This window comes from Geosmithia morbida (genome assembly GCF_012550715.1).
Source record: "Geosmithia morbida isolate 1262 chromosome Unknown scaffold_19, whole genome shotgun sequence".
Classification (NCBI taxonomy): Eukaryota; Fungi; Ascomycota; class Sordariomycetes; order Hypocreales; family Bionectriaceae; genus Geosmithia; species Geosmithia morbida.
The window spans coordinates 1-25856 of record NW_023336206.1 but is presented as its reverse complement, the minus strand read 5'-3'; the positions used below and the strand labels follow the sequence as shown (position 1 = coordinate 25856).

Sequence of the window (25856 nt, the reverse complement as noted above, 5' to 3'; positions counted from 1 at the left end):
CAAGTCTACAGTGTATCATTCAAACATATATTATTAATTGTCCAAATTGAGGTTGGAAACGTGCCCTCTCCGTATTACTCCAAATCCCAGACCTTGCCGCAGGGTAAGCGAAATGGTTACCAAACCAGTTGACTGAAACCTTTTGGTCACCAGGCCGTACCCCAGCGATTTTTCTTCTCTTTTATTTATTCTTTAATAATAATAATAAATTGAAAACAGAGAAACGTCTGTCTAGGAGCTTAGCCCGCCCCCCCTCCACAATCCCTGCCCGGACTTCCCCTCCGTCGGGGGATACACGAACGAGGGTCGTCGTCATCCTCTTCCATCCTTCACACACACACATCCCTCACCATTCCCCCTCCCCTCCCCCCCTCTCCCTCTAGACACCCCCCGCCGCCCCTCGAGGAAAAAGAAGGGAGAGAAAGAAGAAAGAAGGGAGAGAAAGAAGAAAGAAAGGCGTAGTTAGTGTGTCACCTTTCCATATGGCCCAGTGCATGCTGCCATGTCATATCGTGCGCGTCACAGCCGCGCCTCGTCGGTCCCGTCGTCGCCCACTCTCTCGCCCGCCCAGCTCTCCTCCTCGACCCTGACCAACACACCGACTCGCTCGACGACGTTTACGACTTCTTCTTTCGAACGATCCGACTCCGGAGCTGCTGCTGACGCCTTCGCTACCGGTGGTGATCGTCGTCATGATCGTTCCGTCACAAGTCCCGCCGATGACGGGCCCAACAAGGCTTCCCTCTTACAACCTCGCGTCGCTGTCGTGCTCAACGTCCCCAGACCTTGGCACCCGTGGCTCTTCGCCCTGAGACTGTGCTCCATATTACCCGCTGTCTGGTGGGGGACTCCTTCGGCCCTGCAGCTTCTCCTGCGTCTCCTGGAGCTCATGCTTAGGAGCCATGCTGTCCCCGGCAACTACGCCGGGGCCAACGACGAGCAGTTTGTGCCCTTAACCGAGACTACGCTGGCTGCTATATGGTGCTTTGCCTCGGGTTACCTTTCGTTCTTCTTTACCGATTGCCTCATGTCACGATGGTATGGCCCGCCTCTCTCTTGATTCCCTCCCCTTCTGCTTCTCCTTCCTCGTCATCTATCATCCTCCTTCTCTCCGCTAACTCTATTCGAACCCAGGCTCATAAACTACACCCCCCAAGCCACAATCGTCCGCCTCCTCAGTATCAACGCCGTAAACGCCTATGTGACGTCTACCGTCCTCGATCTAGCCGGCGGATTCCACGATACCCGTCTCCTCCTGCCCGGCTGGATCGGAATTGCAACGGTAAGCTCTCTATCCTGCTGGCCTTTTGTAGCTCGATCTGATGCTAACGCGAAGACTTCCCCACTCAGACCTGGACAGTCTGCTACCACATCACCCACCAAAAGATCAACATCCGCAAAGAGACCTCCACCTCTCTCAACGTCTTCTCTATAGCCAGTTATATCAGCATGGTCACTCTCCTCGCCTACATACTCGCCTTTCACCCGGGATACCCGTCCATCCCCGTCTTGGTGCGGGTGCTGGACGCCTGGGAAGATGCCCGCCGGATGGCCGCGCAAATTGGCACTGCCCTCGAGCAGCTGAGGGAGTCGTGATACTTCCTTCTTCCCCATCCCATCGCAATGCTGTGGCAAGGGGCAAACGATAACCGCCATCCCCATCCATGATCATACCTTTTCATATCTCGTCTTTTCATTCATTTTCTTATTTGTATATGCGAGGCGTTCATTCTCCTTCGGCGCAGGCCTTGTTTTGATGTTTATTATTTGATTTCTCCTTGGGTCTCTTATAAATGCCATGGCAATTACCAGAAGCGTGCAATCTGAATCTACATATTCTTTGACTGCTCTCGGATTACAGAATCGAACAACTACAGTACAGTAATGGTCGTTCCGATAGGAAAACGTTTACAAAAAAATCTGGCACCTTTGTCTGGAAACATATCTTCCGCGCTATCGTGTAGACTACTAGTACTTGCTGGGCTCTGCCTAAACATGTAACGAGTGACTGGCAAGCTGTGGAGTTGTGATTTCCTGCTGCGTATAGCCCGGTCCCTGCACTTTGCCGAGGTGGCGTGGGCATCGGCTTCGGCTGCGCCCACTCCACCGACGATAGTACAAGGACAACACGTGGTTGTACCCGCCGTCCTCGCACTCGTGGGTATCGCCCACCCCTCGAGGCATCGAGGACCAAGTCTCGCATAGAGGGACGAAAGCTGGTTCGAAGCTGATGGGCGTACGGTAGACAGCCCAACACCCCTGACGCTCTCATCGTCCCAAGACTGCGGTGCAGCCATGGCGAGACGAGTGGCCGTGGCGAGTTTAGAAACCGTGGATCTTGATCGTCTTAGCGTCAAGACCCAGGCCTTCCTTCTTGTCGGAAAGAAACTCCTGAACATCCTTTCTCTGGTCTCCCTGGAGCTGGATCACATCGCCCATCTCGGTATCGTTGACGATGGTGCCATTGCAGGCTAAGTTGGCTGGTTAGTAAATGATGATTGTCGGCTATTGCGGCGGTGGTGGCTACTGAGGTGAACCCTTGACGTACCAAACTTCTTCTTGATGACCTTGAGTATCTTCTTCTGATCAAACTTCTTGGGCAGACCCTGGACGGTAGTTAGGGTCTTTCGGCCATTGCGCTCTAAACATCCAATGTTAGCAGGATGACCGGTATCTGGTAAGTGGGCGATTCAGCATGGGACAAACATACGCTGAATTCGAATATGAATATAATTCTGCGCCTGCTTGGTCTCTCCGGTGTCTTCGTCGGCTTCGGCGAAGGGGTCTGTGACGGCTGGTCAGTAAAAGGTCCCAATAAGTAGCAGGAAAGCAAGCAAGAAGCTCTTGAGATGTCTTGTTTGACGTCGGACAAATGGCGGGGTTGGTATGCAGGAACCAAAGGCGTAAAAAGTAGGCTCTCGGAATGCACCAGAAGGTGGGGGTGGGTAGGTGCAGAATTAATGGGAGAGGGGCAAAGTGCGCAAATACAGAGGGAGAAAACGAACCGTAAGACTTGAGATTTTCGATGGACATAAACTCGGAGGTTTCGGGGTGACCTTGGGAAAAGGGGTATTGTTTGAAGGGATAGGGAAATGTAGCGACCGACGGCTGTCTCGCTGAGGCTATCTAGGTTGGTGGTTTGTTGCTCGAGGGGTTTTGAAGTGGCGAGATGGATTGCGCAAGTGCGACGGACAGAAGAGGGAAAACTTTGAAAGCGGGGCAGAGTGTTCTTTCTTTTTTGATGACAGGAGGCTTTGGTTTGCCTGAGGATGGGCGGTCTTGCAGTTGATGTGCAGAGGCAAGAAGTCAGAATTGAGTGATGTTAAGTGATGGGAGCGAAGGAGGGAAGAAACGGGGGAACGCAGTTAAAAGACGGGAAGGAGGGGCACACAGTCCCACCTCGACGCACGGCGCACAAACCCAGCGGAAGCACAGAGACACACCAGCCACGGAAGTACCTATCATGCCTGATTATTCAGGCCAAAAGCATGATATGCGTTGGTGCTTCTAGGCCCTACCCACCCCAAGCCACCCCCCTACACGCGACAGTGGCAGTGGCACAGGCGACGGCAAAGCCACCTACCTATACACCCACCAAAACTAATCTGGAATACACGCTGTGAATGATTCTACAAGGCAAAAACCGCCCGAACGCTTTGTCGTATTGTCTTGTAAACCTCTATACACACTTTGGTGGCGATGCTGTCAATTATACTGTAATCATGTGTTGTTGTCACTACTAGGTAGTAGTAATTCACAGAAGCACATATCCATGTTCAGTAGGAGTCTCACTCATTAACTTCCTTGTTTTGCGGACAGGTCCAGAAATGACACACTTGGTCCTATTGTGACTGAGCGTTATCGCCTCAACGCCCCTGCACATGGTCCCGGTGACGGGCTACAGACTACATCCCGAGGTTGTTGACCATTTGTGGTTATCGCCTTGGTGGCTTGGATGGGCGCCGTAGGCTGGTGACACAGGTCCCGCGACCAAACCCCCCCCCCACCCCCCCCCCCCCCCCCCCCCCCCCCCCCCCCCACCCCCCCCCCCCCCCCACACCACACAAGTAGTATGCAGGATTATAACACCTATCACTATTAATACTAACTAGTGATGCGATGCACTCCTCTGTGCACGGCCAAGGATGCGGCCGGTGACGGACTCTTGATGACGAGTATTATTATGGCCAGTGAGAAGTAATAATGCTACTACTAGAAAGTAATGCAATACTAAAAACAAATGTCGGCCAGCTGTATAATGCAATACCCGTAGCCATCGTCTTGAATGGGGGGGGGAAGGGGGGAAGAAGGGGGCGAAAATAGGTAAAAATACGGGGAAGGAGGGCAAGTAGTTTTACTGGTAATAGTGGAAGGAGCAAGTGGCAATGGAAAGCGAAAGAAGAAAGAATGCCGCCGCCAGAGTGGCAGAGGCCAAGCAGCTGACAAACACCCCGCGAATCGGCGCCTCTGGTGGGCGACAAGCAACTAGGGCTAGTCGCCGTGTTCTCGTACCCAATAGCAGCCTACCGGTTTCTACCAGATGTGAAGTCCCATACAAGGCTTGCTGACCTCAAGATGGTCTACAATCCAGACGAGGCACCTCCAGGGTCCCGTCCGCCTTTTGAAGACCTATCGAAGGACGGCAATGACTGGGTGCCCATGTACAGCCATGGCTGCACGTTTGGCGTGGACGTCTTCATCGACAAGATGATGAATCTCATAAAGAACCCAAACATCAACTCGTCTTGGCTGTACCGGGCCGACATACTCTACGACGATCAGTGCCAGGTACAAATCGGGGAGGGAGACGAGGCTTCACGGCCTCGAGTACGCGAGATTGGGGACATGGCCCGTGATCGCATCTTGGTCCGGACGTTGGTACCGCGGAGCACACGCAGGGATGCCCCTCTCGACCAGACATGCACTTTTCACACAGCACATGATTCAGATGGTCGTGTGAGGTCACTTGTCTTGTATACCCCTCATATCTCAGATCCAGAGGAGATGCCTTTTTACCACCCCAAAGTCAAGGCCATAGCCCACCATCACGTATGGGACCCGACCACCAACTCGGGCAACATATCAGTACACTTCCTCCCTTATTCCCAAGAATTGCTACAGGACAAGAAAATACAGAGAACAGCGTACCATCTCCTCCAGGTACTGCACAAGCATGGAGAGGGTTCAGCCTCGGGATATGTCAAACGAGTGCACCACGATCTCATCGTCCCGCAAGCCAGATTCCAGGATCACTATGCTGCCTTCAAATCCAAGTACTCGCGGGTTCTCATCAGCGCATGGGCTGAGAAGACGGATCCCGTAAAGCATGTTTTTGAGGACCTTGGCATCGCCGCGTTCCTGATAGAACTCTGGGCCGACATGTACAAAAGCCCTGACGAGTTCCCTGGCTTTGTGGATATTGGCTGCGGCAACGGCCTTCTGGTCTACATACTCAACCAGGAGGGCTATAAAGGTTGGGGATTCGATGCCCGGTCTCGCGAATCGTGGAATAAGTACGGCAGTTCAGTCTCTGCGTCGCCGTCAGGCTACTCATTGGAGCAGCGGCTGCTCTTGCCTAGCCTAGTGGCGGGAGAGCCAGAAGGGGGAGCTGACGAACTCACCGAGACAGACCAGGTGCACGACGGCGTCTTCCCCACAGGCACCTTCATCATATCCAACCACGCCGATGAGCTGACACCGTGGACGCCCATCCTGGCTGCCGCTTCCGACTGTCCCTTTATCATGATACCTTGCTGCAGCCATAACCTTTCCGGCGACAAGTACCGGGCCCCGCCACCCCGAGACAAGACAAAGCCGTCATCAACCTACGCCTCCCTGGTCGACTGGGTGACACAGATTGCAGAAGAGTGCAACTGGGAGGTTGAGACAGAAATGCTGCGTATTCCCAGTACGAGAAACACGGGCCTACTTGGAAGGAAACGGGGTGAAAAAGTCGTTGATCTTCAGGCCGTCATCTGCAAGTATGGTGGTGCAAAAGGCTACCGCGCCAACGTCGAGCAGTTGCTCAAATCGGGACCCAGAGGCCATTAGCATCGGCCTATGTCATGTGGTCGGAGAGTGCCTATTCTCTCACAAGTCGCTGTTATGCTTATTCTGCCCGCTACCGGGGCAAGTTGGCAATTACCGGCCGATGGAGGAGGGAGTGACTCGGGGGAGCCCCAAATTTAAACGGAACACCACACCGCCACAAATCAGACGCCGGTACGACGTACACAACCGGGCTTCTGCTATCTCATAGATCGAATCGACGTCATTCTTGTACCAATTTTACCAATCTTTCTTTTCTTACATTCCTTCTCACTCCGATGGGAGAAGCCAGGAAACCTAGACCCAGCCCTAGGGGTACGATATGACCTCAATGGCTAACGAGCGGCCCCGGAAGATGGCTGTTATGGGGCAACTTATCGTTGTGCCACACCTCACTAACCGTATTGGACAGTGAACGGTCTAGCCTCAGACAGCGGAGCTTACGGAGTCTTTTTTTCTCCAGCTAGGCTTGAGGTCTAGTTTTGCCTTCTGGCGTTTTGCTTCGCTGGATACCGGTACTATTACTCGTAAAACTCTTGTCCTTTTTGACCCTTCTGCTGCTGACCACCAGTTCACCTCCCCTTTTCCACTATACACACACAACACTGGACAGCAATGCAGTTACAACCGACATTGATCCCCTCGAAACCTCCTATCAATGTTGGAGAGGCAGCGGGACCACTGAACCCCCAGGACACCGACTTTTATGTCCATCCTCACCTGACACCAGACAATGACGCTCACAAGGGCCGGATGCTGAGAAGCTCCGGGTCGATACCAGCTGGCACAGTGATGCTTGTGGATACACCCTACGCCATTGTGCCCATACCACCAGCACCAGCGAGAGCCGGTGGATCGTTGGCAACGACGACGCCCTTGGAACTTCTGTGCAGCAATCTCGTGTGCTCACGCCTTGTGAGGTTGCCAAACGAAAAAAGTATGGCATGTCCAAGGAACTGTGACCGGGACGTCGTTTGGTGTAGCGAGGCCTGCCGTTTCGCCGACAAGGTGCGCCACCAGTATGAATGCCGGTGGCTAAAACAAAAGGGGGCCGTGATGCGTCAGACGGAGACAAACTACGACTTCATCACGCTCTGGCACGTCGTCCGTCTCCTGGCGGGGTGGTACCTAGAAGTGCGAAGTGCTGGCGCAACATGGATGACCAGCAGCACCGCCGCAAACGCATCGACGACAATGGGGACAGCAGGGCAAGATCCGCCGCTAAATGGGACGCATATTGGAGACAGGAGATTCAGCTGGAACTGGGAGGCCGTGCTGCTGTGCTGCGACTATCTCGATTTGTGGCCCGAGTCGCAGATTGAGCATTGGAGAAGGTTGGCAAAGACGTACATGAGTAGCGAGGACGAGGGCGAGGCGGTGCTTCCGTGCCCCTTGAACCTTGGCCAGATGGTATCGCTGATATGCAAGGAGGAGACGAATACCTTTGGATTGTATCCAAAAGCGACAGGTACAGAGACGACACCGATTCCCGGGACGAAACAATCGAGAGGCGAATCGTACGGACTGGGCCTGTATCCGAGAGCCGCCATGTTTAACCATTCATGCCGACCAAACGTAAGTCTTGTGCGATTGTTTCTACGCCCTTTCCTGCTGAGATGAGATGAGCCCCCTCTGTTTGGCCGACGTGAGAAACTCCCGAAGAGGCCTGGCCTGCTACTCGTATGATGAAAAGAGAGTAGAAGTTGACATGACCGAACCTCGTAGGTCTCGCATAAACCGGACGCCCGCGGACGGATGGTGTTTACGGCAGCTAGGGACATCTCCAAGGGTGAAGAATGCTTCATCACGTACTTTGACCTCGCGGCGCATGCGGACGTTCACAGTCGGCAAAAGTACGTGCTAGAGCAGTTTCGGTTTAGGTGTACGTGCGATAAGTGTATCGACGATGAGGCGAGGGAGAATCTCGAGGGGAATGATGCATTGCCGTTTGGGGATTTCTGAAGGAAATTTGGGGTCCCTTTCTGGCGCCCTCAAGATGATGTGTGACGAGCTACAACATGACGGGCAGCTACATGATCAGCTACGGCATGACCAGCAAGATGACGAGAAAACAGAACACATGGTGTGAGTATGGTGTACAAACATTTTCATGAAGAAGGAAGACAGATACTAAAGACGAAAAAAAAAAGAAATAAAACAAACATGCTCATGTCCGACTGCGTGTATGTGCATATTGGACGGAAATGCAAAATAGGGTCTACTAAAAGTTGTTGCTGAATCTATCAAGAAGGCAGTGTTGGATGAGGTTGTCAAAACTTGTGAAACAGGAGGAAAAGGGGGAGGAAGAGGGAGAATGATGAGAAAGTGCCAAGTAAGAGAAACTCACCCTGATGTAATGTAGTCCTGGTTATTGGAACGAGCCTGCATTAAGATGGTGATGGGAAGTCGAACGAACCACACCAGACTTCCGTAGACGGCACCTGCAGCAGCAGCAGACTTGTAATGACAGACATCGTAGCCTTTATTTGCGTATTGTCAGCCGGAGTACGAAGACGGACAGTTGCAGGGGTCAAGAAGAGATGGCGATGGGAGTCGGTCAGATATACCGTGATTATGGGCAACGCGGGCAAAGGTATATCCTGTGAGGGCATCCCATCCTATAGCTATGATACTGGCGATGGGGCCTAGAAGAGTTTTCCGAGTTAGACGAAGCGTTATAGCTCGGTAAAAAGCTGGTCGTCTTTCTTTTCTTCTTCTTTCTCCTTTCTTTTTTCCTCTGCAATCGAGTAATATGATCTCCGTACCTGTGGACCGGACAATGGCTGTGCCAGCCATCATGGGAGCTGCTGCCGCGGCTGCAGCAATAAGGAGCTGATTCAAGGCTTTTTTTTTTTTTTTTTTGCGCCCCCTCCCGGGAAAAAAACAGAGAGTCAGAACCATCACGAGCTGATGTAAGGAGGCATTAAATGGAGGTATAACAAGGTAGAAAGAGAGGACATACTCCTGCCGAGGATGGACTGACACACAGCCAAGGTGACAAGCTCCGAAGCACCGAAACTAGAGCCGAGGAAGATGGTGATGACGAAGACAAAGACGTTCTGGGTGGTCATGGCGATGAGGACGGAGAAGTTGAGGACGCCAGACTTCAGCAGGCCGGCCCAGGCTCCCGTCTGGACGACGAGGGTGGTGATGGGTGCCCCCTCGACGTGGGCACCCGTCGCGGCGGCTGCGGCACCGGCCGCGGAGTTGATGGCTAGATCTAGGACTGAGAAGACGACATGGATGGTGACTTTTCGGGGGTTCGATCAGTTGAGACAGTCTGGGAGATGGAAGAGAAGGAGGAGCAGAAGAAGAAGAATGGAAGTGACGTACTCCGGGTGTTTTGTGATAGCTCATCATCTGGATATATTTATTAGTCGAAAGATAGAAGAGGGTTTGGAAGGTTACGAATACAATACCTAGCCAGCCCATGATAGGTATAACGGTGCTTTTCCTTTCTCTTCTGTCCTCTCTCCTGAAGCGACCAAACGAGAAGATGTTGGAGAAGGAGGATGAGTAGAGAAATCAAGTGTATTGGGAAAGATTTCAGATTTCCACGACGCTTCATGGTTTTTTGTATTTACATCGTCACAGAGCATCCGCAACTCAGCAGCCATCCATCCCGGACAAGAAGAGGACAGGACCCCTGCTCGCCCTTCTTCAACAGAGGCGCAGGGACGGGATGATGTGACAGGGTTGAATGAGCTAATGTAGCCTATCGTTCCGTGATCTAGACTATATCATCATATTACCATACCGATCACCGGGGAAAGCAAGACATTCTCATCTCACCACCGACGCACATATACGAGTAGATGATGACACATGACATTTGGTAAGGATGTCGAGTCTTGATCCATACGATCAGAGAGCAAAAGAGATGAGATAAAGAAAAAGAGGAAGAAAACATGAAGACCCAGGCCGTTCTATGAAAGCACCCAGCTTCAGCTGTGACTGTAGAACGGACAGATGATTGGACAGCGTTTAAGCGAGGAAGGGGGAACCAAGCCACAGTCCACTAAAGAAGGCGGAATGTCATCACTAAGTAGCGGAACGGCGCGCGGAGGGGGCGGGAGGCTCAGTAGTGGGGGAGGCTAGTAATATTGATGATGAATTCCTCCGTATTACTCTCTCTCCTCTCCTACCTACTGCCCATGATGTCATTTCATCATCATCACCACATGAGGTAATACTGACTCCGATAGGCACTGGCCAGACATACAGGAACACCTACCACCCAACCCCCTTGGCCCCCCGAGAATCCCAAGTATCATTACCTCCTCACCTCCTCCTCATCAGCGGCATATCCTCCTCCTTACCCCCCACCGTACCGATAAGCAACGACAGGATCTCGGTGAGCGGACCTATGAGCAGGGCCACGGCCAGCAGCTGGCCGAACCCCCAGTCGTCCTTTCCGGGACCGAGGGTATTCCTATCAATCATGAGCTCGAGCATGGCGATAAAGTACGACGAGGCAAATACGTGGCCGACCAGGAAGAAGGGGAATCTCCACCTTCTGACCCTGCCGCCGTCGTCGTGACCGCCCCCGCCCACGAGGCGTAGACAGTCACTGCCCCAGCAGCAGGCCACGCCCGACCAGATGGCGAGTGAGAAGAGGACGCCGACGAGCAGGGCGATGATGCCGCCGGCAAATATCCACCGGAACACGTCGTTGGTGGCCACGATGTCGAACCCGAACATGACGTACACGGTCGAGCTGTTGCACTCGGCCTGCCCGCCGAACACCGGCGCCTTGGCGAAGACGTAGATGAAGAAGAGCAGGGCCCCCACCACGGCGGCGAAGTAGAAGCTCGTAAAGGCCCAGAAGTGCGTCTTCTGCGCGCGCGTCAGCTCCTCCTCCCCGACGTCGTCTGCGCTCCTGCCGTACGTCCCCTTGGGCTGGATCGCTATCCCGGCCAGTGCGAGCATGTTGAAGATGCATAGGGCGTCGAAGAGGCTCAGGGTGCCGCGGGATGTGCTGATCACTGCCGCCAGGAAGAGCGCCAGTCCATTCAGTCCCAGGGACGAGTTGATCGATCGCGTGAATTCTCGCGAGTTTAGTATCCATGATAGGAACGGGCCGCCCAGAGAGAGGATGTACAGTGATAGGCGGACCTTTCCCCCCCCCCCCCTCAAAAGTCAGACGAGCTTAGGCTTAGTCTCTGCTTTGGAGGCAGAGGAGAGAACAAAAAAACAAAAAAGGGGGGGGGAGGGGGGAGAGTCAAGAGGGGAGAAGGAGGGCAACTCACTCCTATGCCAATTATATCAGGATCTGCCTGGATGACACATTCTTCGGCCATGTTTAGAATGATGGTAGAAGCTGAGGAGAGACGAGAGAGTATATGATTATATGATTATCGTGAGACGGTAGAAGCAAAGAGGAAGAGAATGGGATGTGCTTTCAGAGCAGTAGAATGAATCGGAAGAAGTCAAGAGAGGATAGGATGCATCCGAGAAGAAACAAACCCCCCGGATATATCTGACCCTGCTCCCTGCTCGCCCGGAAACTATGCAGACCCATATCCCGCCTTACCTGGTCATGCAAGCCCTTGTCTTGGCCTGGGGACTGATGGCGCGCTGCTGACCCATGGAGCCATACTGCAGTTCGCCTCCCCTCTTTTCACATCTCATTCGTTATATTAAATAATATTACTATATTATATTATGGGATAGATACGGAGATAGCAGGTTCCATTCATCTCTTTTTTTATATGCTTATATATATATATATATAATTCTATTACCTTTTACGCTTATATCTACCGTTGGCTTGTATTGCAGCATCAACTTTACTCCAAGATGAGGAGGTACCATTACCGTAGCAGAATGAATACTGTTCCTCCCACTACTGCTCTGATTAATACTGATTCGATCAGTTCTGTTTCTCTTCGTACTACTTCTCTCAATACTGCTTCCCTTGTTTGATGTAATACACAAGCGAGCACACAAGATACCTTGAAAACAAAGCCCATGGGCGCGGCTTGGGTTTGGGGTCAACTACAGTGCTTTGCTTTGCTTTGCTTTGCTTTGCTTTATCCCGTCTTAGAACATGAGAGTATTCAGAAAATGAGGATATAAATGTATTGTTTCTCATACGAAGCGGTATTGTAATTGATAGAGAGAGGTTGTATAGTTCCAAGAGAAGCGGGTCATGACATATTGAAAGAAGAAAATGCAATCGTGAAGAAGCACCGTAGAAAAAAATGCATCGCAGTATTATCGTAGACATTGTCATGATAAAAGACGTGAAACCTGTTTTTGAGAAACGGAAAAAAAAAAAAAAAAGAGACGGGAAGAAGAAGAATAGAGTTGCTGTCATCAGAGGTGAGAAAGTTGCAGCCAAGTTATAGAGACTAGTACTCTTCTTCATCCTCCTCGATGGGCGCCGGTGTCCTCCGTTCAGCCCGTCTCTTGGGCCTCCTATGTCTCGAGGAGCTGATGTTGCTAGCCGAGTCATCGGGCATGAGCTCCACGTCGTCGAAGCCCCACTCTCCGTCCGAGCCGGCGCCTCCCCCGCCGTCCACATCGCTGGCCATGGTCCACGGCGACGCCGCCCTGCCCGCCTGGGACTCCATACCGGGCGTGAGGCCGGTCTGCGTGGGGAGCACGTCTATGCGTCTCCTGTTCTGGAGGTTCTGCATCAGGCCGACTCCGCGCTGGCGGAGGGCCGTGCGCACCACCTCGGCGCGGTGGTGGAGCTTCTCGAACGCGTCCTCCAGCATCTCCATGCCGCTGTAGATGTCTCGCTCCATCTCGGCGATGACGGCCATCTCCGACTCCTCGTCGTTGGAGACGGGCTGCCTCAGGCCGCCGCCGCCGCCAACCGTGTATCCCGACGAGGTGAGGCTGATGTGCGATGCCGGCGTGGCCCCGCGGGAGTAGGGCGACAGCGGCGTCGTGTTGCGCGTCGAGTTGCTCATAGCCGAGGCGGGGCGCGAGTCCAGCCCCGCGCCCGGCGGACCGCCGGTGTCGGCGTCGGCCCCCGACCAGAGGAAGCCGTCGAACCGACCCGACGTCAGGATCTCCCACTCGGCATTGTTGATGTTGCTCAGCGTGACGAGGAGATCGTGCGTGTGCGGGTTCTTGATCAGGTACACCACGCTCTCCGCATCGCGGGGCGCCTGCTGCAGCCTGTACAGGCGCTGGAGGGACAGCCCCGTCTTGACGATGAAGTCGTTGCGCAGGTGGCGCGACGGCGTGGGTGCGCGGGGCGCCGGCCGCACCTCGCGTGTGCCCGACAGCAGCGCGTTGAAGTACGACTGTTCCTCGGGCCCGAGGCTGGTGAGCATGGCGAAGTTGAGCGTCTCGTCGTCGACGTCCTGCGGCGCCGGAACCGGCATGTCGGGCGTCTTGTTGAGCCACTTGTCCACGGCCGACCGCACCTTTTTGCTCTGCCGGAGATAGTGCTCGCGGAACTGCTCGTCAATGTCCGGGTCCATCTTGACGGGGGATGCGGGACGGGGCGGCACCTCGGCCGACATCTCGGCCGCCCTCGCGCCCACGTCGGCCAGGTCAAACGGTGGCCACTGCGGCAGCTCGATGCGTCCGCTCACCCACTCCAGCACGTCGCCCCACGTCAGGCCCCGGTGGATCTCGTGGCCCTTGCGGTCGCACATGGCGCACGAGCACCCATGCTCGGGCAGGTCGCGCGAGAAGACGTTCTCCAGACGGTCGAGCAGGCGCCGTGCGATGGAGCGGTGGCCCGTCGCCACCGCGATGGATCCGTGCCTGTCCAGCACGGTCGAGTACTGGTCCAGCAGGTTGAAGAAGGGCGCGAAGAGCGTGTCGGCTCCGGCGAGCGGCGGGTTGGAGGGTCTCGTGCCGTTCTGCCGCGGGAGCACGGACAGGAAGTGCTTCGGTACCGGGTACGCCAGGCCGCCATTCTGGAGCAGGTAGTCGACGCGCGGGATGTCCCGGATGTCGACGGCGGGCGGGGGCGGCGGGGGCGGGGGCGGGGGCACGCCCGTACCTCTGCCCATGCCCGTGGCCGGCGTGGCTGTCTTGGATGGTGGCTCCGACTCGAGATCGTACGTGTGCGGGGAGAAGGGGGCGTTGGACTGCGTGGGTGTCTGGGGTGATGAGTCTTGGGGCGTGAGGGAGACGGCGTCGTCGTCGGCGCCGGCTTCCCTGCTGCTGCGCCGCCCATCGCGCAGGGACGACGTGCGCCTAGTCGACGACCGGCGCGACGGAGAGATGGACGCGCGCGAGTCTGACCGTAGCATGTCGTGTGACCTGTGCTGGGGCGGCCTGACGTACGTGGCTTGGCTGGACGAGGGAGACCTCTCGCCTGTCCGTGAGGCGGCGGCGGATCCGCTGCCGCAATCATCTCGCAGCGACGCGGACCGCGACACGCCCGACGTTCTCGACTTGGCTCTCTGGTGTCTCCTCGAGTGCTCGCTCTCGTCGTCGCCGCCGCCGCGTCTCTTGTCGGCCGAGAGGTCCGTGTCTGGCGGTGTAGGTGGCCGCGAGGACTTTTTGTTGGACGCCGTCGACGACTTACGGGTGAAGTCGGTCCCCGATCTGGTACCTCTCTCCTCCTCTCTGGCTCTGTCTCTGTCCCTGTCCCTGTCCCTGTCTCTGTCTTTACCTCTTACCGAGGTAACGTCGTCGCCGGTATTCACATCCGTCGTCTCGGGTGTGAAAGGGTTGCTGGTGTTGGAACCACGAGGCTGATCGGTAGCGACGGTCGACACGTCCTCCTTGCTGTGGACGGCCTCCTTGCTGTGCGCCTTGCTGAAGGTCGGGTAGGGCAGCGAGATGCGGGACATGTCGAGCGAGGCCGACGACACCCCGGTGAAGAGCTCACTGGCCGACCTGAGGAAGCTGTCGTCATCCCTGCCGGTCCTCTCCTTGTCTCTCCTGCTGGAGGAGCGGTGGGGATGGTGGTGGTCCCTTTCCCTCTTGCTGCCGCTGTGGTGCCGCCTGCTCGACGACAGCTCGCTGGCGGCCGTGGCCTCGCTGACCTTGCTCCGCGATGACTTGGACGACGACTTGTGAGATCGGTGCTTCTTCTCCCGGTCACGATCCCGATCCCGATCCCGATCCCGATCCCTGTCCCTGTCCTTGTCCCTGTCCTTTTCTTTATCTGCGCCGGTGGACTTGCGATCCGACTTGGATCGATGGCGCTTCTCGTCGGTCGTGGTAGTCGTTGCTGTCGTGCCCGTGGTTGCTGTGCCCCTGTCGGATGCTGATATGGCAGAGAGGGGTGCGCCGTCGACGTCGACGTCGTGTTCAGACGGCATCTTGGGTCATTGATCCTTTTGAGAGGGATCCGTCTCTCTTTTTGTTATACCTCTTCTTGTTCTCGTGATTCTCCTCTCTACCTTTTTTCTCTTTTATATTTATGTTTTCTTCTTCGCCTTCTTCTTCTCCTTTACCCTGGCTTCGTGCCAAGAGCTTTCTGTCGGGAAGTGGATTCGCGGTGAGTGAGGGGGTGTGACCTCGTAGCACACGAGTGCTTGGGCGGTAGAGAGAGGAGAGCTCTACAAGCTACTGTAGCTAGCTGATAGCAGCTCCGCTCAGAAAGATCCACGCGAGAAAGGCGGGAGGTGGAAGCGGCAAGCGAAAGAAGGGCCGGGAGAGAGAGGGGGGGGGGGAAGGTTGGAGGGGTGCCAAAAAAATTGAGAAGAGAGTAAGAGAAACGATGAACATGCAAGATGCAAGATGAAGTAGGGAAGAAAAAAAAAGTTAAGACAATATGCAAAACAGCGGTCGTGAAAGATAGGGGTTCGGGTGGTTGGCAGATGAATCATGAATGCAAGGTGCTTGTAGGACGGGGCAAAAAAAAAAAGATGGTACTAGAAAATATCACAAAAAGACGATTTATCACTCATGAATGCTGCCTTTTTACTCCCTCCTTCAGTAGTTGATTGCTATCCAAAGTGTCCATCTCCTTCTCTTGGTTTCCCAAGCTCTCTCTCTCTCTCTCTCTCTCTCTTTTCAGCCACGTCAAAGTGATCCCCCCCCCCCCCCCCCCCCCCCCCCCCCTCTTTTTCCCCCCCCCAAAAGGGCCCCCCCCCCCCCCCCCGGTCCAGCGTGTGGGGTTGACAAAGTGGATCGATAATCGTCTATGAGAGAGCTGTAGCGCTTTTTCAACTTTGGAGGCGGTAAAGAAGGAGGATGGAGAAAAAAAAAAAGCACAGCCTCCGAAATGCCGCCACCGGCCAAGAGTAGGTAAATACTACGATTACTACGATTACTACTACTAATACTGCTACGATTTTTACTACTTATAATAGGGTAATAAGTTCCTTATACTCCGTACCTTTCTTTATATCGATAACCTCTGGAAGGGATGGCTATAATACAAAAAGTATCATATGAACACGAGTTCTTTATATAATCAGTACGACCATTGCCATCAGACTCTCTCGTATTATAATCATCTCCTTCTGTCTCACAAGCTCTCCAGATTGAACACATCCCCCCCCCCCCCTCTATCCCCTCCGTCCTCGGGAGTGAGGGGAAATCCTGCAACGAGCCTTTTCCCTCTGGTTGGTCAATCATCTTCCTCAGCGCTTGTTCGTCACAGCCCATCGATGCCTAACTCGTTGGCTCTCTTATTTTCGTACGTGATACGTGCAATACTACGTAGAGGAGCACCGGTAGGAGGTAATACTATATAGTCTATGATTAGAGGGTCCCGTCAGTTCATCGAATCATTGACGTAGTGAAATTCATTGTGTGACATGGTGATATTAATAGCACTGCCCTAACACTGCTTTAATAGCACAGCCAGTTCAAATCCTTGACAAGACTGTGTACACCCAGGTACGTATCCAATCGTTGTATGTTGTTTGATACCTAACCATTTGTAAAACAAAAATCTTTCCAACGCCGCTCTAGACAACAAACCAGTCTGAAAACAATTTCCCACCCTTATTTTTTCTATAAAAAAAAAATTCCTGAAATCAAGCATTCTCCTTCAAATCTTTATACGCGGTCGAGGAGACCGCGACTCTCGAGCATCAGGATAATCTCATGCACAATGGTGCGCACGCTCTGCTTCTCCAGGTTGACAACCAGGTCAGCCTTGGCGGGGGCTTCGTAGGGGTCGTCGACACCGGTGAAACCCTTGATCTCGCCACGGCGGGCGGCGGCGTACAGACCGCGGCGGTCAGTCTTCTCGCAGTACTCGAGGGGAGTGGCGACATGAACCAGGAAGAACGGTCCAGACTTCTCGATGGCCTCGCGGGCCTGCCGACGAGCCTCCTCGAAGGGAGCGATGGGGGCAGCGATGACGGCAGCGCCGGCCTTGGTCAGCTCAGAGGCGACAAACGCAATGCGAGAGATGTTGAGGTCGCGGTCGTGGCGGGTGAAGCCGAGCTCCTGCGACAGCTCATGGCGGACCGTCTCGCCCAGCAGCATGGACACGGGGCGGCCACCGTCCTGGTTGAAGGTAACCTGGAGGGCGCGGGCAATCTGGTCCTTGCCGCAGTTCTGGTAGCCCGTCAAGAAGACGGTGAAACCCTTGTCGCGGGGAAGGGGGTTCTGCTCGCGCAGCACCTGGACGACCTCGGGGTACGAGAACCAGGCAGGGATCTCCTTCCCGGTCTTGAGCCGGTTGCGGAGCTCGGTACCCGAGATGTTGAGAGTCCTGGTGCCCTCGGGGATCTGGTTGGCGGGCATGTACTCGTCGCGGTCGGGGAGGTAGATCATCTCCTGGAACTCGACCATCTTGATTCCGAGCTCCGCCTGGTGCTCTTGGACGAGGTGCTGGGCGTCGTAAGGACCGTAGTGGTCCTTGCCGTTCTTGTTCTTGCCGGGGCCAGCGTGGTCGCGGCCGACGATGAAGTGGGTGGCACCGTGGTTCTTACGGATCACGGCATGCCAGAGGGCCTCGCGGGGTCCACCCATGCGCATGGCAAGGGGCAGGAGGGCTAGAGCGCCCATGCCGTTGGGGTAGCGGGCCAGGATGGCCTTGTAGACGCGGACGCGGGTGAAGTGGTCAATGTCACCGGGCTTGGTCAAGCCGACGACGGGGTGGATGAGGACGTTGGCCTGCTGGGAGCGGGCGGCGCGGACCGTCAACTCACGGTGAGCACGGTGCATAGGGTTACGGGTCTGGAAAGCGACGACCTTTTCCCAGCCGAGCTTGTTGAAGTGCGAGCGCAGCTCAGAGGGGGTAACTATGGAAGAGCGTCAGTTTTCATTCTACCTCGGCGGTTTCTTGCTTCCTTCTTCTTCTCCTGCTAGATGTGCGAGGCAAACTTACAGCGGAGCTCAAGGAAGTCGTAGTGAGCAGGGCGCTGGGCGGCCTCGAGCTTACCACCGACGTAGTAGTCCTTTGTGCTGCTGAAGAGGTGCTTGACGCCGGGGTGGGTATCGTCGTCACTGCCGAAGACCTTGATAGCCTCGTTGACCCTATGGAGTGTGAGTGAGGGAAGCCGGAGAAAAGATGCAGATAAAAGGGTTGGAAAAAAAAAAAGGAGTCTTTTGCGCGCACGATCGAGAGATGCATTGCGGGCACATGGCAATAACAGGAGGAAAAGCTTACCTGTCGGGCTTGTAGACATCCTCGACAGTGAGGATGGCGAGGGTACGGTCGTCACGGAGGTCACGGAGAGCAATCCTGGCACCAGGCTTGATACCGAGCTCCTCGATCTCCTTCTCGTTCACGTCCAGCGTGATAGGCATGGCAAACAGGGAGCCATCGGCGAGGCGGAGAGTCTCGACGACACTGAAAGATAGATGTCAGCACACTCATGCTGTGATCGGCAGGATGCTGCCGCTCCCCCGCCGCCCCCCCCCCCCCCCCCCCCCTCCTTTCCATTTTGCTCACCCCTCCATCCAGAAGGAGCCCCCCGAGGAGCCAGGAAGGGGGAAGGAACCCCCCCTGGTTACGTAGAATACGTCGGTACGTCGCGCACGTTTGTTCCATGTAAGGGAGGAGGGGAGATATTACGGCGTATTGGTAGTGTTATTAATAGCATATATAATAATGCCATTTTCTACATTTTGCAGGCCTTTCTTCGTGTAGGTGAACATCATTTGCATTGTCCGATTATGACGGTGAGTAAGACGCACAACACACACATACACACGCACACTTCCCGAGGATTGCGAAATCGCAATATTATCGAAGGAAGTCGCGGCCGGCGCAAGTGCAGACGGAAGAAGAAAAAAATTGTCAAGAACGATCCGAATTTGTCTTAGCGCCGGCCGCGTCGCCCGCCCCTCCTTGGCCGTCGTCGTCGTCGTCAGTGTCTGCCCCTCCATGACGAACAAGCGCCTGCACGGTTAAACGGGTGAGAGGAGCAGAGTCTGCGGGTGAGTGATAATATTACGAGTATTACTGGCAGAGCAGCAAATGTACGTACCGGTTTTGATACCTTTTCATAATACCTCCGTGGCCCATGTGCGAGGTATTCATCACCTAGCCCTTAGCAGAATTAGCAGCCGCGGCCTCCCGAGTTTACCTGTAGTGGTACCCGTCGTAGTTGCATGTACAGCGCGAATAGGGTGTCGGTTCTGTACCGCGATGGCGTGCTCCGGTCTCCGACGTTGGTTGCAAGTGTCATGATGCACTGCCCGAGACAGAATCAGCATCCAAGTAACAAAACCGGCGGATCTCGCACGACGTCTCTGTGACGGATTTTGTCATGGCTTTTTACTCTGGAAAAAAAAATTCTCTTCCGGAGGGGAATTACGCCATATTACCAACAATTGCTCAATATCTCCTTCTCTTTGTTTCCATCATACCCCTCCTCCTCATCCTCCTCCTCCCCATATCCCGGTAATCTTCTAAGCCGTACAAGTACGTGCAAAGATGTCGAGAGAAAAAATGACCCTGCAATTCAACGCATTTCTGCAACCCGTCCAAGACGAAATAAAAACGAAATAAAATAAAAATATACATGACATATTACTCGAGACGGGGATCGATGGGGAGACGGAGCAGGGGAATGGATGCCCGTTGTCGGATGGGAATAATACAGACCAACACCTAGTATTGATAGTAGTATCCGTACTGCCTTCACGGAAACTGTACGCACGAGTACGACAACACCAAAGTGCAAACGTCAAGCTTGAATCCGCTCCCCGGCCCCCCTCCCCCTGCTCTGCAACGCCATCCACGCCTCTCTCTCCACCATTCTTGGCACGATTGGCTCACTGCATAGTCATTTGATGGGGTACATGGAGACCCGGTGGGACCCCTTGTACGGACCATGCATGATGAGGAGAGGGAGAGGGAGAGAGAGAAAGGCCAGCACGGACGTGTGTGTGTGTTTGTGCGTCGTCGGTCGGCCTTTGCCCTGTTTGAGGTTGGAGAAACTGGGACAACGCTGACGACGGTCCGGCAAAGCTGGCCATTCTATTAGTATTCTTGCTTGTTTCGAGTCTTTCTGTCGGGAAGAGGGTTGTCGGCTGGTGGTGCACGCGTGTTCGTCTCTATCATGATCATCTTCTTTTTGGTTTCAACTCCTAGTTACTCAACTAGGAAATCCACTTCTCCCCCCCCCCTTGAACTTATCAATACTGTCATGTAGAAGAAGAAAAGGGGGGGGTGAAGGACAGTTGATCAACATGCGATATTCCTGGTTTCCCTCTTTCGATTGGTAGTTCCAGAATGCGGTCAACCCTGGGATATGCAACTGAACAAGTCAGCATCTGCTGTCTCTTTTTTTTCTCTCTCTCTTTCCTTTCTCTTCTCCTTTCCCGCTTTTCTTGGCCCTGTCTCGGATGCCTTCTCTTCTCCTACAATGGTGAGAGGAACAGAAGAGGAAGTAGGATGAGAAGATCAATGGAGTGAGAGATTTGGCGCACCCACTTCGAGGGAAAGGGGACAGCATGATGTTGACCATGATAATACTAGAGTAATATGAACATGGCCCCGTGCTCCTTTTGACGAGATTGCAATGCCTTCCATACATCCTTGCCTTGCGCAATTTTCTTATTCCTACTGAACGGAGAGTACGTACGGAGTAATACAGGTAGTAACAGTACCATACTCGTAGTAGCAATGTCCACCTTTCACGGTCCCGCGGAAACCAGCATCTCGCATCCTCGCTGGCTGCTGATCGGACCATCGGGGAGGTGGGTGGGTTAATCTCCCGGAAGTAACCATATGCAACCTCGTCATGTTTTCCTTGCTAGTATCAAGAGTACGTATCTCTTCCGGTTGCCAATGCTAAGCAACACTACCTAGTACCTGCTTACAATGAACCGTGGGACCATATGTATATCTGGCAATCTGTACTGCATGCGGGTTAGTTGCCATACCAAGCCTCTGTAGAGTAACTACGACTATTAATACTCACTCGTATCTCGTTGTTGTCTATTACTTTGGACTCCTTCAATGAGATACATGTCTGTCCGTTACATGTGAGCACCGCCGACTCTTACCATCCATGGGGCATTGTTATCAACTCTCCAATTTCCCGTCTCCTTCCCACCCTGCGTGACTGCACACCTCCATACTCTGCAATATCACCTTTGACATTAACAGTTAACCAAGAGGGAAGTGATGTGACCGGTCTACGTACGTCGTAACTCATATCAGAAAGAGGCTCAGCGAGTACAGCTTGATTCCACGCACAGCGGGAACTTGTCGGTGTCGTTTACACGTAATGGTGGAAACATAGCCCCGTAGACAGGCAGTACGGGTAAGTTAATGTGGAACAGGATAGAGGTGCTTCTACCTTTTCTGGTCCTTCTACTCTAGATCTTTCCTTCCCCTTGGCTCCCTCGCCACGTATGAGCTAGAAGATGGATACTACCAGTAGTAGACACCACGACCACGCTACGGACCACGGCCGATGACGACGACACGTCTCTCTCTTTTATCTCTTGTTTTCCCGCCATCGGCCCCTCTAGGCGATGCTCTTCTTCTACTACGTAGTCCGTTATTCCTTTCTGTTAAACCTTCTCGACCTACTCCCTCATACTTCCTACGGTCCACGGATCATTGTGGATTCGACAACACCACCACAACGGGGGTCGGGGACACCATCAGCAAGGGAAACGTATTATCATGCACTTAGCCGAGAATCCTCTGGGTTTGTGTGGAAGAGTGAGCTTCTGCATGGGTACACGTAACTGCGAGGGCGGGATAACGTACGTCTACGTACACTGCCTCCACCATCTGGACGGCAACGCGGCACATGACTGTCGAGTACATACATATCAAGGGGTAAAGCAAAGAGCACCAACCCACATTTAGCAACTCTCAGGGGGTAGCAGTATGCGTACTGCTATGCGTATTGGTACTTGCTGATACTGCAAGACCGTCATAAATGGTTAGAAAACATGGGCCAAGGTATAGCTCCCAACACTATTTCGAGATATGTCGCCCAGTCGACTATACATTGCGATCCAAGCCAGGGAACGTCTCAACGTTATAGGAAACATCAATAACAAAGTCAATACACAATCATCTAGTGTCTAACTCCCTCTTTTTCCTTGTTATATGATACCCTTATCAGGCCCCTACCCGATCGTATGAACTCCCCTGAGCCAGACCGTAGCAATAACAAAACAAAAAAAGGCCCAGAGGCGCAAAGAAGAAGAAATAAAATAAAAACCCATGATAGTATACAATTTTTTATAAAAAAAGGAACATGAAGAACTCCCTAACCATACACCGAGTGACCAGGAATACTGTTTTTCTGGGTTTGATTAACATAAACATTTTTGTTTCTCCCCATCAACTTCAGGCGCGTCTCCAGCAACACCATAATGCCTGAAAAGAAAGAAGAGAGAGGAGAAGAGGAAGAAGATCAGGAGAAAAAATGGCGTAGAGGCCGAGGAGGTGGAATGAAGAGGAAGGGTACGGCTCTGCCAGTTGAGACATTACAACAGAGAGATGCGTAGAAAACGTGTGTAAGCGGGGGTAGCTGAGAGCTGAAGCGGCTTGTCTTCTTGGGGGGTTGGGGAGGGTTTCGAAACGAATCGTCGGTTGGAAGGGGGGAGAAGAAGTCTTGTGAAGCGACTTAGCCCCAGACAGCCTCAATCAAGTAGATGAATCCAAAGACGAGGAAAGCGACGGCACCACCGACAGTGACAACCTTGAGGCTGACACGCCCAGCGACGGCCCTGCCGCCGATGACAGCCACGCCGGTGCAGATAGCGTGGCCGACGGCGGCACCGAGAGTCACCCACCAGTAGTCCTGGCCGGCGGCCATGGCGATGGTGGCAATCTGGCTGCGGTCGCCCCACTCGCCGAGAAAGGTCATGACAAAGGTCTGGACCCAGGCTGGACTGAGCAGCAGGGAGCACAGGTTGCCCATGCCCTGGAGCGCGCCGGAGATGGCGTTGGACCCGGCGACCGAGCGGGAGACGGGCGGTGGGGACTGCGAGGGGGAGCGCGGCGGGGACGGGAAGCGGCTCCTGGACCGGGACCTGCGTCCAGCACCGCCGCCTCCTCCTCCGCCGAGACCCATCTCAAGGGCGTACGGATCGGCGCCGCGGCTGTTGTTGCGCCCCAGCTGCTCCTTCTCCTTCTCGGCGAGCTCCTGCTCCACCTCGGTCATCTCCGCCGACACGCCCTCGTTGGGGTCCATCTCTATGCCCTCCTTGAGCAGACGACCGCCAAAGACGAAGAAGAGCGTGGCGGCGAGGAAGCTCGTAAGGCGTCGGGGGATCAGTGCGGGCACCGTGTGGCCCAAGAGTGCCGACAGGACCGTCATGACCAGCAGCGCGCCAAAGGCAGCCGTGAAGACTACCATGCGGTCGTGCTTCATAGCCATCAGCGCCGCTACCAGAAACGTCTTGTCGCCAACCTCGGAGACGAGAATCATGGTGAAGGACAGGACGAAGGAATGAAAGGGCTGGATTATTCCCTCCTCAGCTTCGTCGCTGTGCCCGTGGCCCGTCTTCGACGAGGACGTCGACGTGTCAAGGTGGTCCTTGTTGGCTGAGTCGGGTAGGGGGGGTCGCGATCCCGGTTTACTGGGGAGTCCGTCCGGCTTCTGCAGCATCACTTCTATGTTAACCAATTCCCTATCCAGCTCGCTGTGTCCTTTTCCTCAAGGCTTGTTGTGGGAGTACTCACGTCAAGACCGGTGTACCCCGAGCTCCCGGAGTCGTCGGTCCCATGTGTCGACTTGGACGAGCTGTCTTCCTTGTTGGACGATTGCAGCTTGCGCTCTTCGCTGTGCGGCAGAGGAGGCATCTCCTTAGGCGACTCTGGTTGCGCCTGCAGCCTGCCACCCACCTGGCCCTCGCGAGCCTTGCGTGTCTTGTCCTTCTCCGAGACGCCGCCTGTCGTCCCCGTGGTGCCCTCCTGCGGGCGCTCGCGGTTCTTGTCGAACATGACGCCGTCATTGGTCTCGGGTATCTTCTTGCCGTCCATGACTGTGTAGTCCTCCGGCCGGCCCCTCAGCGGAGGGTGGCTGTCGTCCGAGAGGCTGCTGCTGCCGCTGCCGCTTCCACTTCCACTTCCACTTCCACTGCCGCTGCCGCTGCCGCTGCCACTGCTACCAGAGCCAGAGGCTCCTTCTGTGCCCACAAAGGGACCCAGGTGCGGCTTGCCATCCTTGCCATCAACCGGCGCGTCCTTGGTGGGGCCGCCACGTCGAGCGTTGATATCGACGCCGACGGCCGGCTCAATGGCATCACCAGCGGCCGCTGCCACGTTTGAACGGCTTCCAGTGTCTGGGATGGGATCGCTGAGCGCACCGACAAGCGAAGGCACCAGCAGCAGCAACAAGGGCGACTGCTTTGAACCGAACCTCATTGTTGCGGTTGGTGTGTGTGTGTGTGGTGTATTGACCGGTCGGTCGTGACGCGTAGAAAGAGCAGAAAAAGGATTTAAAGGTTCGAAAGGATGTCGTCGTATGTGCGAAAGCTTGCCTGTCTTGTTTATATTCGGGGGCCGCAATTATGAATAGGTCGACAGCCTTATCGCGTGCCTGGTGTACAGCGGAGGAAAATATAGTTATATGCACCGTAATATGTTGCGGTTGCGAGGGCAGCGAACGGAACTGGGATGGAGAGAGAGCGGCTCGTCCGGCTGGGGATCGTCAACGGTCGGATTCGCAATGCAAAGGGATGAATGGACAATCGCCCTGATCACGCCAAACCAAGAGAGAAGGACGAGAGGGAGAGAGGGAGATGAAATGAGAGAAGGAAAGAAGATGGAAAGGGCAAAGGGCGAAATGATGAGGGTGGTGTTTGGAAAGGGGGGACAAGAAGAATCCTCCTTTGATGCCGTCGTGTACACGTACGTTGGTTTGACGAGGTACAGCAGGGCACAGCCACATGCCACAACAAGGGGTCCTGGGGCTTGAAAGTACGGGTCAGGGGTTATCGCTGGTGCTATGGCTGCTAAAGAGTAGTAATACGAGCCCTCTCTACGGAGTACAGTAGACATAGCCACTAACTACGCGTTCTATTAGTAGTGCTACTGTACTACGGAGTACTTATAGTGATAATCCTCGTTTCCTTTTTTTCCTCCTCAGGAATAGGCGGCATCAGTTAATCTGTGCTGTATGACTATTCATAAAACGCGTTCCGTGGTGATTTACTTCGACACTATCCATGGTCTCCCTGTGTGTCTCTCTCTCTGCCCCCTTGATGAACGTCTCGATAAGTTTGTCCATGCGCCACAGGAGGCTTGTTCTTGGACTGGTCGCTTACTGAGTAGGGCGCTGGGCTCGGGGTTTCTTGCAGCGACCGTTCCGTAGTGGTGCTCAGCTTTTCATCAGGCTGGGATATTGGGTCATGGCTTGGTTCGAGTCGCGGCTTATCACGGACATACAAGTGAGCAGGAGGACACACAAACTGACCATCATGCTGGCATCAGTCATTGTTACAAAGCGATATTATTACCGTGAAGACATTTCGCCCCCTCCCCCCCCCCCCCCCCC

The 25856-nt window shown here is 54.3% G+C and overlaps 9 protein-coding genes across 9 annotated transcripts; 3 read left to right on the top strand and 6 right to left on the bottom strand.

The window, feature by feature from the left end:
* Positions 1–526: 526 nt before the first annotated feature.
* Positions 527–1596, top strand: GMORB2_3524 (N-glycosylation protein; the record flags this gene model as incomplete). Its single annotated transcript, XM_035465500.1, has 3 exons — positions 527–1038; positions 1135–1282; positions 1351–1596. Coding segments are annotated over 3 exons (906 nt in total), but the record flags the coding sequence as incomplete, so codon positions are not given.
* A 726-nt stretch (positions 1597–2322) lies between these two features.
* On the bottom strand, positions 2323–3033 carry GMORB2_3523 (translation initiation factor 1; the record flags this gene model as incomplete). The annotated part of the gene is made up of 4 exons (XM_035465499.1): positions 2323–2471; positions 2549–2641; positions 2711–2785; positions 3006–3033. The coding sequence occupies 4 exons, from the start codon at positions 3031–3033 to the stop codon at positions 2323–2325; spliced, it is 345 nt and encodes a 114-aa protein (XP_035318487.1).
* Positions 3034–4575: 1542 nt separating this feature from the next.
* GMORB2_3522 (tRNASer (uridine44-2'-O)-methyltransferase) lies at positions 4576–6051 on the top strand (the record flags this gene model as incomplete). Its single annotated transcript, XM_035465498.1, has 1 exon — positions 4576–6051. The coding sequence occupies one exon, from the start codon at positions 4576–4578 to the stop codon at positions 6049–6051; it is 1476 nt and encodes a 491-aa protein (XP_035318486.1).
* Positions 6052–7104: 1053 nt separating this feature from the next.
* Positions 7105–8010, top strand: GMORB2_3521 (SET domain; the record flags this gene model as incomplete). The annotated part of the gene is made up of 2 exons (XM_035465497.1): positions 7105–7623; positions 7774–8010. 2 exons carry the CDS (start codon positions 7105–7107, stop codon positions 8008–8010), a joined length of 756 nt encoding a protein of 251 aa, XP_035318485.1.
* Positions 8011–8269: 259 nt separating this feature from the next.
* On the bottom strand, positions 8270–9480 carry GMORB2_3520 (uncharacterized protein; the record flags this gene model as incomplete). Its single annotated transcript, XM_035465496.1, has 5 exons — positions 8270–8288; positions 8396–8528; positions 8616–8693; positions 9011–9298; positions 9468–9480. The coding sequence occupies 5 exons, from the start codon at positions 9478–9480 to the stop codon at positions 8270–8272; spliced, it is 531 nt and encodes a 176-aa protein (XP_035318484.1).
* Positions 9481–10329: 849 nt separating this feature from the next.
* GMORB2_3519 (uncharacterized protein) lies at positions 10330–10977 on the bottom strand (the record flags this gene model as incomplete). Its single annotated transcript, XM_035465495.1, has 1 exon — positions 10330–10977. One exon carries the CDS (start codon positions 10975–10977, stop codon positions 10330–10332), a length of 648 nt encoding a protein of 215 aa, XP_035318483.1.
* Positions 10978–12401: 1424 nt separating this feature from the next.
* Positions 12402–15290, bottom strand: GMORB2_3518 (uncharacterized protein; the record flags this gene model as incomplete). Its single annotated transcript, XM_035465494.1, has 1 exon — positions 12402–15290. One exon carries the CDS (start codon positions 15288–15290, stop codon positions 12402–12404), a length of 2889 nt encoding a protein of 962 aa, XP_035318482.1.
* Positions 15291–16980: 1690 nt separating this feature from the next.
* GMORB2_3517 (sulfate adenylyltransferase) lies at positions 16981–18726 on the bottom strand (the record flags this gene model as incomplete). The annotated part of the gene is made up of 3 exons (XM_035465493.1): positions 16981–18176; positions 18263–18411; positions 18545–18726. Coding segments are annotated over 3 exons (1527 nt in total), but the record flags the coding sequence as incomplete, so codon positions are not given.
* A 4253-nt stretch (positions 18727–22979) lies between these two features.
* On the bottom strand, positions 22980–24724 carry GMORB2_3516 (putative Ca2+/H+ antiporter, TMEM165/GDT1 family; the record flags this gene model as incomplete). The annotated part of the gene is made up of 2 exons (XM_035465492.1): positions 22980–23957; positions 24041–24724. 2 exons carry the CDS (start codon positions 24722–24724, stop codon positions 22980–22982), a joined length of 1662 nt encoding a protein of 553 aa, XP_035318480.1.
* Between the last annotated feature and the right edge of the window lie 1132 nt (positions 24725–25856).